Source organism: Salmo trutta, chromosome 17, assembly GCF_901001165.1.
Source record: "Salmo trutta chromosome 17, fSalTru1.1, whole genome shotgun sequence".
Lineage (NCBI taxonomy): Eukaryota > Metazoa > Chordata > Actinopteri > Salmoniformes > Salmonidae > Salmo > Salmo trutta.
The window spans coordinates 51,663,183-51,678,423 of NC_042973.1; the positions used below are offsets into that span (position 1 = coordinate 51,663,183).

The 15,241-nt window shown below is 43.6% G+C and overlaps 1 protein-coding gene across 5 annotated transcripts in view; it reads right to left on the reverse strand.

Moving 5' to 3' along the window:
* Window positions 1-15,241, reverse strand: part of LOC115152370 (non-muscle caldesmon) — a 67,054-nt gene that overhangs the window by 28,410 nt on the left and 23,403 nt on the right. For 2 of the 5 annotated variants that reach the window (XM_029697181.1, XM_029697179.1), the window contains exons 1-2: window positions 2,401-2,765; window positions 1,551-1,656 (exon numbers count right to left, since the gene is read on the reverse strand). In XM_029697181.1, coding sequence (XP_029553041.1) covers window positions 1,551-1,624 — 74 coding nt within the window. In that variant the 5' untranslated portion in view covers window positions 1,625-1,656; window positions 2,401-2,765. Of the gene's footprint in view, window positions 1-1,550; window positions 1,657-2,400; window positions 2,768-15,241 lie in introns of those variants that run through there. The other 3 variants (XR_003867470.1, XM_029697182.1, XM_029697180.1) reach the window with 3 other exon arrangements.

Here is a 15,241-nt window from a genome sequence, read left to right on the forward strand (position 1 = left end):
GGCGACACAGAACAAAATGGACATCTAGGCAAGCCTGCATCTGTTCAAATTAGAATGACTTAGAAGCTGATGTAGAGTGATGGTTTCCCATACAAAAAACAAACAACAGTACCCTATAGCAAGCAAGGAGAGATGAGCAACCCTAAAATCTGAAGAATGGAGCATCTAGGAGCCAAAAACAAATCCACTGCCAAAATAGAACATTTATAGAGTTTGTTTGTTTGTGTGCAGTAAGTCAGTCAGTCAAACAGTCAGGTTTCGATTAGAATTGGACACCACTGAAAATAACCAATCAGTTTGATGTCAGGGGATAGGAATGACTTCTCATGTTATCCTGTGTGTGCATACAAGTGTACCTGCATGGCAAAAGATACAATACATACTGACTGAGGTTTACAGGTAAAAATGCCCAGTGAAAAGGATGAATTTGGCAAAGAGATCAGAGAACTCTTACTGGGTTCAGATGAGGGCAATGGGTTTAACTGGAGGAGAGCACACATTTGGGCTTAAAGCTCATCCACTCATCCACCATATTAGATCAAATCACATTTTATTTGTCAAATACTTGGTAAACAACAGGTGTAGACCATCAGTGAAATGCTTCCTTATGGGCCCTTCCTGACCATGCAGAGAGAAAAACAGAGAAATAATAACACTAGGAATAAATACATATTAAATGTGCTATATTGGTATCCAATTGGTAGTTACAGTCTTGTCTCATTGCTGCAACTGCCGTACGGACGGCGAAGGTCAAGAGCCGTACGTCCTCCGAAACACAACCCAACCAAGCCGCCCTGCTTCTTGACACAACGCCCACTAAACCCGGAAGCCAGCCGCACCAATGTGTCGGAGGAAACACCGTACACCTGGCGACCATGTCAGCGTGCACTGCGCCCGGCCCGCCACAGGAGTCGCTAGTGCACGATGAGACAAGGGCATCCCTGCCGGCCAAACACTCCCCTAATCCGGACGATGCCGGTGCCAGTTGTGCACCGCCCCATGGGTCTCCCGGTCACGATCGGCTGTGACAGAGCCTGGACTTGAAACCAGGATCTCTAGTGGTACAGCTAACACTGCGATGCAGTGCCTTAGACCACTGCATCACTCGGGAGGCCCGAACACATTTATTCTGATGTCATTGCTTTGTGGGGTTTTAGGTCGGGTTACTGTAAAGCACTTGATTGATTGAATAATGATTGACTGAACATATGGCATTGTAACAAGTATGCATACATCCATCCTACCTTAATATGATCACACACACATCGGTAGAATGTACAGAATCATCATGGCCTCACTGAACTAAGCAGGTGTGTGTGTGTGTGTGTGTGTGTGTGTGTGTGTGTGTGTGTGTGTGTGTGCGTGCGTGCGTGCGTGCGTGCGTGCGTGCGTGTGTGTGTGTGTGTGTAAATGCGCGTGTGTGTGTGTGTGTGTGTGTGTGTGTGTGTGTGTGTGTGTGTGTGTGTGTGTGTGTGTGTGTGTGTGTGTGTGTGTGTGTGTGTGTGTGTGTGCGCGCGCGCGCACGCGCGTTAGACAGACAGGTCACTCACTTCTCTGCCTCTAGACGCATTTGCTCACGCCTCTGCCTCCTCAATTCCATGCGCTGGTCAAAGTCGTCATCCATGGTGGCCTGGGAGCGTTTCTTCTGTGTTCAGACTGAAAGAAACCAACATAGACCGGTGAGTTTACCATCATTACACAACTTACACAACTTCTATGCCGTAAGACTCTGTTCAGTATGCTGAAATGAGGACGTGCAAAAAGGTTTTCATTGACGCCGTGAGGGAAAATGCCCTGTCTGTAGTGTGTGTATGCCAAATCTAGCCTCAACACTTTCAGTATGTTTAACTCTTGTATTTCTTTTGAAGTCAAATGACATAACCTTTGACCTTACATCAGAAGAACCCTGACAGTGACATCATTGGTGATTAAGTGCTTGTAACTCATTCACATTAAGTAGCATGACACCGTAAAGACCTGCACAAACATTTGGGTACTTAAAACTGCTGCGGCATAACCATCCCCTGCTTTTCTTAAATCAGACCTCTTAGTTGTCACCCCTAAAGCCACAAGAAATATCAGAAATAAATATATATATATAAATCAATAAATAATATAAATACGATGAAATATCAAAATCATTATCATCATCATTCCAATCACAATTCTCTGGGACGAACTAGGCTAACTGGGATGGAAACTCTACCAAACAAAACAAGCACAAAGTAAAGAAAAAAAACACAAGATAAGCTCCCCAGTCAACACAGAAACACACTAACATTCACTGGACATGACTCGAAGTAGGACCACCCAAGAAACATTCAACACTCAGCGTTATGACATTCCCTGGCTCTCTATGGGCTACTGAATAGTAGGAAAAACCCCATAGCTATACAATACCTTAGCTGTAGTGAGTAGCGACGCTTAGGTTGAGTCCATGGGCAGCACTCCCTCCTCTCTCAGTATATCAACTCTACAGTCTGGTTTATATCTCAGCTCTCTCTGCTACAGCACAACGAATTCCTGCTTGCTCTTTCAGCAACTATAACTACCAGAAAAGGCAAAGCCTGTCTCTTCCCTCTCTCTCTCTTGCTCAGCCTCCCTCCCTCCTTACTCTCTTGCTTGCGCCCTCCCTCTCTCTCTTTCTCACTCTCTCCTTCTCTCTCCTTCTTGCGCAGACTATCTTCCTCAAACTATTTTCTCTTGTTTTGCCTTCTTCTTTTCACACGCTCCTGATGTCTCTTGCCCTCTCTCCCTCTAGCTCTGTCTATCCCCCTCTTTTTTCTCTTTTTTGTTTCCATCTCTGCCTCTCTCTCTCAACCCCTCTTTCCCTCCACCTTTCTCTCTCTCTCTCTCCTTCTCTCCCTCTCTCACCATTCTCTACCTCCCTCCTACAGTATCTACATTTTCTTTTTAGCCTGCTTGTGTTTACAGAGCTGTCACTGGTTAGCTAAACTCAGCAGCGCTGGTTGGAATATGGTGTTAAAGGCAGGCAGGCAGCAGGCAAGCAGGCAGGCAGGCAGGCAGGCAAGCAGGCAGCCAAGCAGGCAGGCAGCCAAGCAGGCAGCCAAGCAGGCAGGCAGCAGGCAGGCAGGGAGGCAGCAGGCAGGCAGCCAAGCAGGCAGGCAGGCAGCAGGCAAGCAGGCAGGCAGGCAGGCAGGCAGCAGGCAAGCAGGACGCCAAGCAGGCAGGCAGGCAGGCAGGCAAGCAGGCAGGCAGTCTCCTAGATTGTTTCTTGCATTAAACCAGAGGCCTTCACTTCCTCTGAGTGGCCAAAACTACCCGGCAACTTATTTTCCAGCCCACAGAGTGGACCAGGGTAGGGGCAGAGACAAGAAAGACACAAACATGCCAAGAAGATACTGTACGGCCCCAGGACAGTACTATGCAGTGTTGCAGATGATATTCCCTCGATCCACTTCCTTCCCTCTCCCTCTCCCTCTCCCTCTCCCTCTCCCTCTGTGCTGCAGAAGCCATTGTCTATGGCATTCACATAATGCCATAATGTCACTATGAGAAAGAAAAACAAACATAAATATTTTAGCATTTACAGCCTTAGTTTCGGACTTTTTCAACTTTTCAAAAGTGTGTGGGTATCTATTTTTCTCATCATGAACACACTTATCTTGCCAGAAAGGGGGAAAAAAGAACATCTGAAAATGCATTACATATCGTAAAAGTAAATAACAAAAGATATTAAAGAGATAATATTACAGTGGGTATCTCTGCCAAAACACATTTACTAAATATCTATAAAACACTGTGTTAGCTCGTGATAATAAATCTGTATTTAGGATGGTATAGCCAGGCAGGCCAGGGGTCATTTAGTGAAGTGCAGTCTATTATGTAACACTGTAAGCCTGTAAAAACCTTACAACTTACAAATGACAAAACTCTTACTGGCTGGCTGATAGAGCTCCAGGCACGACTCCAACACCATCATTAAGTTTGCAGATGACACAACAGTGGTAGGCCAGATCACCGACAACGACGAGACAGCCTATAGGGAGGTCAGATACCTTGCCGTGTGGTGCCAGGACAACAACCTCTCCCTCAACGTGATCAAGACAAAGGAGATGATTGTGGAATACAGGAAAAAGAGGACCGAGCACGCCCCCATTCTCATCAACGGGGCTGCAGTGGAGCAGGTTGAGAGCTCCAAGTTCATTGGTGTCCACATCACCAACAAACTAACATGGTCCAAGCACTCCAAGACAGTCGTGAAGAGGGCATGACAAAACCTATTCCCCCTCAGGAGACTGAAAACATTTGGCATGGGTCCTCAGATCCTCAAAAGGTTCTACAGCTGCACCATCAAGAGCATCCTGACTGGTTGCATCATTGCCTGGTATGGTAACTGCTCGGCATCCGACCGCAAGGCACTACAGAGGGTAGTGCATACGGCCCAGTACATCACTGGGGCCAAGCTTCCTGCCATCCAGGACCTCTATACCAGGCGGTGTCAGAGGAAGGCCCTAAAAATTGTCAAAGACTCCAGCCACCCTAGTCATAGACTGTTCTCTCTGCTACCGCACGGCAAGCGGTACCGGAGCGCCAAGTCTAGGTTCAAGAGGCTTCTAAACAGCTTCTACCCCCAAGCCATAAGACTCCTGAACATCTAATCAAATGGCTACTCAGAATATTTGCATTGCCCCCCCCCCTTCTTTTACACCGCTGCTACTCTCTGTTGTTATCATCTATGCATAGTCACTTTAATAACTCTACCTTCATGTACATATTACCTCAACTAACCGGTGCCCCTGCACATTGACTCTGTACCGGTACCCCCCCTGTATATAGTCTCGCTATTGTTATTTTACTGCTGCTCTTTAATTACTTGTTACTTTTATTTATTTCTTCTTCTTATCCATATTTTTATAACTGCAATGTTGTTTATGGGCACGTAAGTAAGCATTTCACTGTACGGTCTACACCTGTTGTATTCGGCGCAAGTGACTAATACAATTTGATTTGATTTGAACTGAGATCTGTCAGAGCAGCCCCATTTCTTAAATTATACATCACAATAATAGCTGAACATGATTTGACGTACAAATTTGATGATTCTACGTTCATAAGTGACTGACTGACTTAGGCTGTTCATTGGAGGTTGTGGTGTTCAGAGAGAGTCTGCTTCCACTGTGAAGAGACTTGATTAAAAGATACAATAATAGAGTAGTCGACGAGGAATAAACAGATGCTGAAAGAAGTGATTTATGGGCTAGGGCCTTCAGCCTTTCATTGAATTAATCAGCTGGAGTACGTGTGTACTTCTGACATGAATAGACCAGTCATGCTTTGGTAATGCCAGAACCACAACACTGGAAATAAATGGACACTTATTCCTTAGTGGTATTGTATCTTCAAAGCTGTGTTGTCCTTAGTTGTAGCTAATTTATCAAATTCCATCCGTTACCTTCAAAGAGTTTTAATAGCATAGACAAATAAGGTAATCACAACCTGTTATGGTTTTGTAAAGTACCTGTGTATGTTCATAACTACTTGAATTCTATTTTGACATAACCCTGATACTGACTTGGCATGTCATTGACAGCTCCCTCTACTGTAAATTCACATTAAGTTTGACAGTCGCTCTGCTCACTGCCAATAATGTGTACTGTGAGAAGAACAGAGTAAGGGTGTGGGAGAAAAGAGCAGTCACGAAGCAAGCAATTCACTTCCAGAAATGTTGGCATAGAACAGCTAATAAAAATAAATAAAAACTGCACATTTTTGTTTGCGGCTCCAGTTCCCTGTGGATTTTTTTTACATCCTAGAATATATGCGTTTAAGAAGGGAGAGGCTGCGATCAATTTAAATTAGTTCTTAGATGTATGACAAACCCTAGTACATAAAATAATAATGATAATACAGTAATACCAATTAATATTTCTGGAAGGATACATCAAAACTCAATAAGTTGGAATAGTGGAGTGTGTACAAGTAGGCTAATTGCCTAAATGAAATAAACATCAACATAGAGTGTTTTAATAGGGCGTTGGGGCACCACGAGCCAGAACAGCTTCAATGCACCTTGGCATAGATTCTACAGGTGTCTGGAACTCTATGGGAGGAATGCCACACCATTGTTCCATAATAAATTCCATCATTTGGTGTTTTGTTGATGGTGTTCTCATGTGCCAATTTCATGGTCAAGAAACCATTCAGTGACCACTCGTGTTCTGTGGATGGGGGAAATGTTTCCTCAAATTTTGGGGGGCACTGAACAAAGTTTAGGTCTTGGGAGCGGAATCTTGAATGCTGTGAGAATTTTGTGCAACTACCGACGCGTGTTTACAATGAAGACTGAGGCTGTACCCTTACAGACTTAGACAGTAACCAATAGGCTTTTGTAGCTATTTGAGCTTATGCTCAAATAGCTACAAAAGCCTATTGGTTACTGTCTAAGTAGGCCTGCCAACCAACCCAATGGTGCAAATTCCATTACATTTTCACATGGAAATAGCTTTTGATTTCTATGATATAGCCTTCAGTAGTCCACATGAAGTGTTCAACGCAGGCCTAGATTGCATGAGACTTTTAATTATTATTACCATACAGAGAATGAGACAATGTGGGCTACCCCTCTGCCTATTGACTTATTTGCATATTCAAACCTGTCTCAAAATACAACATTGTCCCTTTAATTAATTACAAAGGAATTAATCTCTGAAACTAGAAACACTTATCTCCCTCACTAGCTTTAAGCACCAGCTGTCAGAGCAGCTCACAGATCACTGCACCTGTACATAGCCCATCTATAATTTAGCCCAAACTACTACCTCTTCCCCTACTGTATTTATTTATTTTGCTCCTTTGCACCATATTATTTATATTTGAACTTTCTTCAAACTACAAATCTACCATTCCAGTGTTTTTCTTGCTATACTTTATTTACTTTGCCACCATGGCATTTTTTTGCCTTTACCTCCCTTATCTCACATCATTTGCTCACATTGTATATAGTCTTATTTTTTTCTACTGTATTATTGACTGTATGTTGTTTTACTCCATGTGTAACTCTGTGTTGTTGTATGTTGTCGAACTGCTTTGCTTTATCTTGGCCAGGTCGCAATTGTAAATGAGAACTTGTTCTCAACTTGCCTACCTGGTTAAATAAAGGTGAAATAAATAAATAAATAAATAAAAAATTAAGACCTAAGCTTTTTACCTGACTGGCTTTTTCAAAGACAGCTTCAAATATAGCCTACACGTTTCATGCCCTTGTAGGAAGCAGTAACTCATTGCTGACCTATACTTATCTATAACTGGGCTAATAACTCCCTAACTAGAAAAGAATATCAACAAATGTGCACACGCGCGGCTCCACGTTCTGTTCTTGAACTGATGTGAAAAGCACATAAACTCGAGGGTGATTGAAAGACTGCTCGTGGACAACCCCCGCCAATATAATTCTGCTCCGTTGCGATCTAGCTCTGCCTACAACAAAACCATAGACGCAATATTATATTTGTTTTGGTTTGTTGCATTAATAAGGGGCTGATATTTTGATTCGATCACAGGAAAAACGATCTATATAGTGCAAACTAATCGGGCGAATTCAGTGAAGTTCAATCTCTTGCATCTCTGCGTAGCGTGAAATTTTTCTGCACCACAGTCTTGGAGTGTAAGGGGTGCGTAACTGGTGGCAGGGAAGTCAGACGCAGGAGAGCAGAACTGGGTAATAACCGGAACAGTTTAATTATCAAAACCATCGGCATACAAAATATGGGTACAAAACCTGTCGCGCACCAGTCAAAATGTGCACAAGCACTTACAACAAACAATTTCACACACCGACATGGGGGGAACAGAGGGTTAAATACAGACAAGTAATGATGGAAATGTAAACCAGGTGTGTGGGAAAACAAGACAAAACAAATGGAAAATGAAAGGTGGATCGGTGACATCGACCGCCGAACGCCGCTGGAACAAGGAGATGAACCGACTTCCACCGAAGTCGTGACATGGAGGTGCGCTTTCGTGCACGCGCGCAGTTTAGCAGGAACATTGGACGGGAGCATTATAATTTTGTATTTTATTTTATGTTTATTTCACTAGGCAAGTCACTTAAGAACAAATTCGTATTTACAATGATGGCCTACACAGGCCAAACCCGAGCGACACTGGGCCAATTGTGCGCCGCCCTATGGGACTACCAATCACAGCCGGTTGTGATACAGCCTGCATTACTCAAGTGCTTCCATTATTTTGGCCATTACCTGTATATTTGACTGCTTTGTGCCTTTTCTCCCTTGCAGAGACTGTAGCTGTGTTCGAATACCCCTACTGTATACTACATACTATTAGTTAACTTTAGTATACTGTAAACGAATGGTATCCTTTCAGTTGAGCGTACTAGCACTTCACCTGTCTACTGGAAGTTGTGTGTGTTCGTAAATTCATTCTGGAGTGCCAGAATGTGCACTGGGCGTTCGTATATTAAGAGCGTTGTCATATTATCAGATTGTAAATTCAGAGCGTTTCGCCCTCAGAGCGCACGCTGGACTCTCTGGCCGAGGAGTAGGGTTGATCCGAGCATTCTGACCACACAACAGCAGTCAAGCACCCAAGCTAACTGGCTAACTTGCTAGCTACTTCCAGACAAATGAAAGAACACCTCACTCCGACCATGTTAATCTCTAGCAGAGCTTGTTAGGCTGTTTTTATGTGTGCTACAGGCAACAATTTAATTACGCCTTTTTGCCAACATTTACTGACACTCAATGAGGGTTGAGCATTCAAAAAAGCATCAGTTATATATGTGCTCTGGCACACTCAGACGAGAGTGCTCTGAAATCGGAGTAGATAGCCAGAATTAACAATGTCCATTGAGAATGCACAACGACTATACAGATTAGGTCAAATAAGAATGACATGAATAATCAAGTCAAACATTGGGTAATTAGTTAGATAGCATATAGTTAATATACTGGCAAATTCAATGTATTAGTAGCCAACTAACATACCGGCGGTACATACTGCTGTAATGATATGCGGTTCATAACATGCTGACTACACCGCTCACGTCGCAAAATACATTTAGAAATCTATATTATTCAATTATTGCGCCAACGAGCGTCTGCGTTGCCAAGGGCTAAAATAGAAGTCAGTTCTATTTCTGACGCAGATCACGCTGCAAGTCCTGCCTCTCCCATCTCCTCATTGGTTTATAGAAGCAGGTACCCATGTGCTATCTCCTCATTGGTTATACCCATGTGGGTGACTGAAAGACGAACGAGGTTGGTGGTGGTAATGCACCTAATTTATGAAAGTTGCCAATCACAATATAAAGTCAAGAGAAGAAAAAGCCTAGAAGGAGGAGAGATGACTAGAAATGATTCCGTTGACCGTTTTATGTGTGGATTAAGGGGGCAAACTACCTGCCCTCCAGGGCACCTACATCACCCGATGTCACAGGAAGGCCAAAAAGATCATCAAGGACAACAACCACGCAAGCCACTGCCTGTTCACCCCGCTATCATCCAGAAGGCGAGGCCAGTACAGGTGCATCAAAGCGGGGACCGAGAGACTGAAAAACAGCTTCTCTCTCAAGGCCATCAGACTGTTAAACAGCCATCACTAACATTGAGTGGCTGCTGCCAACATACTGACTCAACTCCAGCCACTTTAATAATGAAAAATGTATGTAATAAATGTATCACTAGCCACTTAAACAATGCCACTTTATATAATGTTTACATACCCTACATTACTCATATCATATGTATATACTGTACTCTATTCCATCTACTGCATCTTGCCTATGCTGTTCGGCCATCGCTCATTCATGTCTTTATGTACATATTCTTATTCATTCCTTTACACTTGTGTGTATAAGGTAGTTGTTGTGAAATTGTTAGATTACTTGTTAGATATTTATGCACAGTTGGAACTAGAAGCACAAGCATTTCGCTACACTCGCATTAACATCTGCTAACCATGTGTATGTGTGACAAATAACATTTGATTTGAAAAGCCATTACTTTATTACACTGCATAACATTAACATTTGTTAGAATTAGTTAAAGCAATGAATTTGTATCCGCGCTCGTCGGACTTCGGCTGCATATTTTCTGCCATTTTCTTCAAATCTGAAAACTTGGCAAAGCCACGCCCATTTTCTGAAAACGCCATTATGGGCCTTAAAAGCACAGAAATAGTGTCCACTGCTTGTATACTTCGTATTTTGGTGAATTTAGTACGACATCCAGGATCTTTAGGCGTACTAACTATTCATACTATGACCAATAAGCATAGTACATACTCAACTTACATCACAATAGTACAGTTAGTGCAGTTACAGCTTGTTACATGGCAAAGCTATCAGGTGTGAAGGTAAGACCCAGATGCAGACCACGTCGAATTAACAATGGTTTAATAATCCAAACAGGGGCATGCAATAGACAGTTTAAGGCAGGCAGGGTCAGTAAACCAGAGGAGGGGCATCGGTACCGGACGGCAGGCAGGCTCAGGTAGAGATTGGTAATCCAGAGGGGGCAGAGGTACCAGTCGGGAGGCAGGCGGGCTCAGAGTCAGAACAGGCAAAGGTCAAAACCAGGAGGGTGCGAGAAAAGAGAGACTGGAAAAAGCGGGCGCTGAGACACAACCCGCTCGGTTGACTTGAACATACAAAGACAAACTGTCACAGACAGACAGAAAACACAGGTATAAATACACAGGGGAATAATGGGGAAGATGGGTGACACCTGGAGGGGGGTGGAGACAATCACAAAGACAGGTGAAACAGATCAGGGTGTGACAAAAGCAAAGCCAACAGAGCGAGCAAGCCTTCTTTCACTGTTTCACTGGGGGCACTTCCTTTCCCGGCTGTCCCTCTAGTGTGGCCTGGGTAGTGTTTAGTATGAAGAAAAGTTTTTGAAACGGAGTCAAATGGGGAGGTGCTACTTGCATCTGTTCAATTAGAACACAAAGCTCTGGAAGATATCACGCTGGGATTTCTTTCCAGACAATTTAAGCATATCAGTGAATCAAGTGGTGCAGTTTGAGTATATCTAAGAGCAATTTATAAACAAATAGATCCACATGAATGTTTAATGTACCCAAGAGATCTGTAAGATTCTAGTACTGGAGACAGAAACAGTCGCAGCAGAATCAGAGAACCCACTGGGCACAGACTTCAATTCAACGTCTATTCCACATTGGTTCAATGTCATTTCATTGAAATGTGTAGTGTTGTGTTGTGTAGTGGCTTTGCTGGCATTCATCTGCATTTTTGTTTGTTTTGTTTGCCCCTCAAGATTTACATACTAAAATCGCCCCTGTGTGAGTTCTGGGTCATGTGTGGGTCATGTGACTTATCATCGCTCTTCATATGACCGCCCATTCCGCCCCCCTGTTTGCTGTCCCTACTCACGTTGACAAGCAACAACTTTGAATTCCAGTGGTGAAATATCTGTTCAGAAAGGAGTGACAGGACTGAACAGCGAAGGTTTATGAAATCAAACCAATCTCAGCATCCATAGCGATCAGCCTTATCGCAAACCAAACAGTGGCACTGCCATTTTGTTGTTTTTGAAGGAGTGGGCCTTTAAACTTAGCCTTATATGGTAATGTAGGATGTCTACCCAGTTATAGGTGGTCTACTTCAGTGCTGCAGTCCCATTACATGTTTTATCTATGATATCTGATCTAAAGAGGGGGCCACAAGGACAGCACAATGCATTACAGCAGGGCACTAGTGTATTCTGGTTTAGATTTCACAATGACCAACACCATATACAGTAACAGAGGCTTAAAACCAGAGCAGTCCGGAAGAGGCCTGTAACCACTTCAACATATCAAACTCAAGTGTATATTTGCCAGAGCGTAACCTTTTTAAACCAAATGTTAGTTTAACAAGGTGATAGTTCTGACAGTGTTTTTGACTCCCCTACAGAAAGCAACATCGAAGATATACTTAGTGCTCAGTCTGTCGATACATTATCTCTCAAAATAACAATAACTGAATATAAATCCAATGTTTGAGAGTATTGCCAATGTCTAAACCAGTGTGATGACTTGTATTTAATACATGGCAATTTAAAGGCAAAAGTTATTTTTATGTGCACTACGTCAGCATGCACAGCCTCAATTTGATGGAAATACTTCTCTAATGGGAAAATGTTTTTATGCAGAAAATCTGTTGCCAATTGAATGGAAACATGGCTACTGACTCAAATCTGACTTACATCAATCTTAAGCAAGGCATCCAACACATCATGTTGAAAGTTGTTGAAATGAAAACAAAGATTCACTAGAAGTTAACTGATCTTCCATCGAGTCAACTGGAGGCTGGGAGATGTGTAATATTACACCTTCCTAATATTGAGTTGCACCCCATTTTGCCATCAAAACAGCCTAAATTAATCGGGGCATGGACTCTACAAGGCGTCGAAAGCGTTCCACAGTGATGCTGGCCAATGTTGACTCCAATGTTTCCCACAGTTTAGTTGGCTGGATGTCCTTCGGGTGGTGGACCACTCTTGATAGAAACAGGAAAGTGTTGAGTGTGAAAAACCCAGCAGCGTTGCAGTTCTTGACACACTTAAACTGGTGCGCCTGGCACCTACTACCATACCCCATTCAAAGGCACTTAAATATTTGGTTTTACCATTAAACCTCAATGGCACACAAACACAATCCTTCTTTAACCGGTCTTCTCCCCTTCATCTACACTGATTGAAGTGGATTTAACAGGTTACACCAATAGGGGATCATGGCTTTCACCTGGATTCACCTGGTCATTCTTTATCATGGAAAGAACAGTTGTTCCTAATGTTTTGTATACTCAGTGTATACGGTGCATTCTGAAAATATTCAGACCCCTTGACTTTTTCACATTGTTACGTTACAGCCTTATTCTGAAATAGATGATTTTTCCCCCCTCATCAATCTACACATAATACCCCAAAATAAAAAAGCTAAGAGATTTTTTAGAAGTTTTTGCAAATGTACAGTGTACATAACAAAAAATATCTGAAATATCACATTTACATAAGTATTCAGACCATTTACTCAGTAATTTGTTGAAGCACCTTTGGCAGTGATTACAGCCTCGAGTCTCCTTGGGTATGATGCTACAAGCTTGGCAAACCTGTATTTGGGGAGTTTCTCCCATTCTTCTCTGCAGAAGAGATGTTTGATTGGGTTCGAGTCCGGGCTCTGGCTGGGCCAATCAAGGACATTCAGAGACTTGTCCCGAAGCCATTCCTGCATTTTCTTGGCTGTGTGCTTAGGCTCGTTGTCCTGTGCTCTAGAGCAGGTTTTCATCAAGGATCTCTCTGTACTTTGCTCCTTTCATCTTTCCATTGATCCTGACTAGTCTCCCATTCCCTGCCGCTGAAAAACATCCCCACAGCAAGATGCTGCCACCACCATGCTTCACCGTATTCGATGGTGCCAGGTTTCCTCCAGACGTGACGCTTGGCATTCAGGCCAAAGAGTTCAATCTTGGTTTCATCAGACTAAAGAATGTTGTTTCTCATGGTCTGAGAGTCCTTTAGGTCCCTTTTGGCAAACTCCAAACGGGCTGTCATGTGCCTTTTACCGAGGAATGGCTTCCATCTGGCCACTCTACCATTAAGGCCTGATTGGTGGAGTGCTGCAGAGATGGGAGAACCTTCCAGAAGGACAACCATCTCCACAGAGGAACTCTGGAGCTGTCAGAGTGAGCATCGGGTTCTTGGTTACCTCCCTGACCAAGGGCCTTCTCCCCCGATTGCTCAGTTTGGCCGGGTGGCCAGCTCTAGGAAGAGTCTTGGTGGTTCCAAACTTCTTCCATTTAAGAATGATGGAGGCCACTGTGTTCTTGGGAACCTTCAATGCTGCATATATTTTTTTGGTACCCTTCCCCAGATCTGTGCCTCGACACAATCCTGTCTCAGAGCTCTACGGACAATTCCTTCGACCTCATGTCTTGGTTTTTGCTCTGACATGCATTGTCAACTGTAGGACCTTTATATAGACAGGTGTGTGCCTTTCCAAATCATGTGCAATCAATTGAATTTACCACAGGTGGACTCCAATCAAGTTGTAGAAACATCTCAAGGATGATCAATGGAAACAGGATGCACATGAGCTCAATTTCAGGTCTCACAGCAAAGGGTCTGAATACTTATGTAAATGTGATATTTCAGTTTTTTATGTTTCATGCATTTGCTAAAATGTCTAAAAACCTGTTTTCACTTTGTCGTTATGGGGTATTGTGTGTAGATTGATGAGCTTTTTGATTTATTTAATCCATTTTAGAACAAGGCTGTAATGTAACAAAATGTGGTAAAAGTCCAGGGGTCTGAATACTTTCTCAAATGCACTGTATACATCACAAGCGACCCATTATAAGACTATACAATTAGCCTATTAAAATGTTATCTGGCTCGATAAAGATAATTCAAGTATGCAAGCTAGCATTAGGCATTGAGTTGACATTGACCACCCAACATATTAGGCAATGAGTTGACATTGACTACCCGACCAGCTTACCCGACACCCTAGACCCACTGCAATTTGCATACCTCCCCAATAGATCCACAGATGATGCAATCACACTGCACACTACCCTATCCCATCTGGACAAGAGGAATGCCTATGTAAGAATGACATAGACTACAGCTCATCCTTCAACACCATTGTACCCTCCAAGCTCATCGTTAAGCTTGGGGCCCTGGGTCTGTTCCCTGCCCTGTGCAACTGGGTCCTGGACTTCCTGACCTGACGCTGCCAGGTGGTGAAGGTAGGCAGCAACACCTCCACTACGCTGATCCTCAACACAGGGGCCCTACAAGGGTGCGTGCTCAGCCCCCTCCTGTACTCTCTGTTTACCCATGACTGCGTGGCCACGCACGTCTCCAACTCAATCATCAAGTTTGCAGATGACACAGGGGGAGGTGAGGGCCCTCTCCCTCAGCATCAACAAAACAAAGGAGCTGATCGTGGACTCAGGAGACAGCAGAGGGAGAACGCCCCCGTCCGCATCGACGGGGCCACAGTGGAGAAGTTCAAAAACTTCAAGTTCCTCGGTGTACACATCACTGATAATCTGAAATGGTCCACCCACACAGAGAGTGTCATGAAGAAGTTGCAACAGCCCCTCTTCAACCTCAGCAGGCTGAAAAAATTCAGCTTGGCCCCTAAGACCCTCAAACTTTTACAGATGCACCATTGAGAGCATCCAGTCAGGCTGTATCACTGCCTGGTATGGCAACAGCACCATCCTCAACCACAGGGCATCACCGGGGAC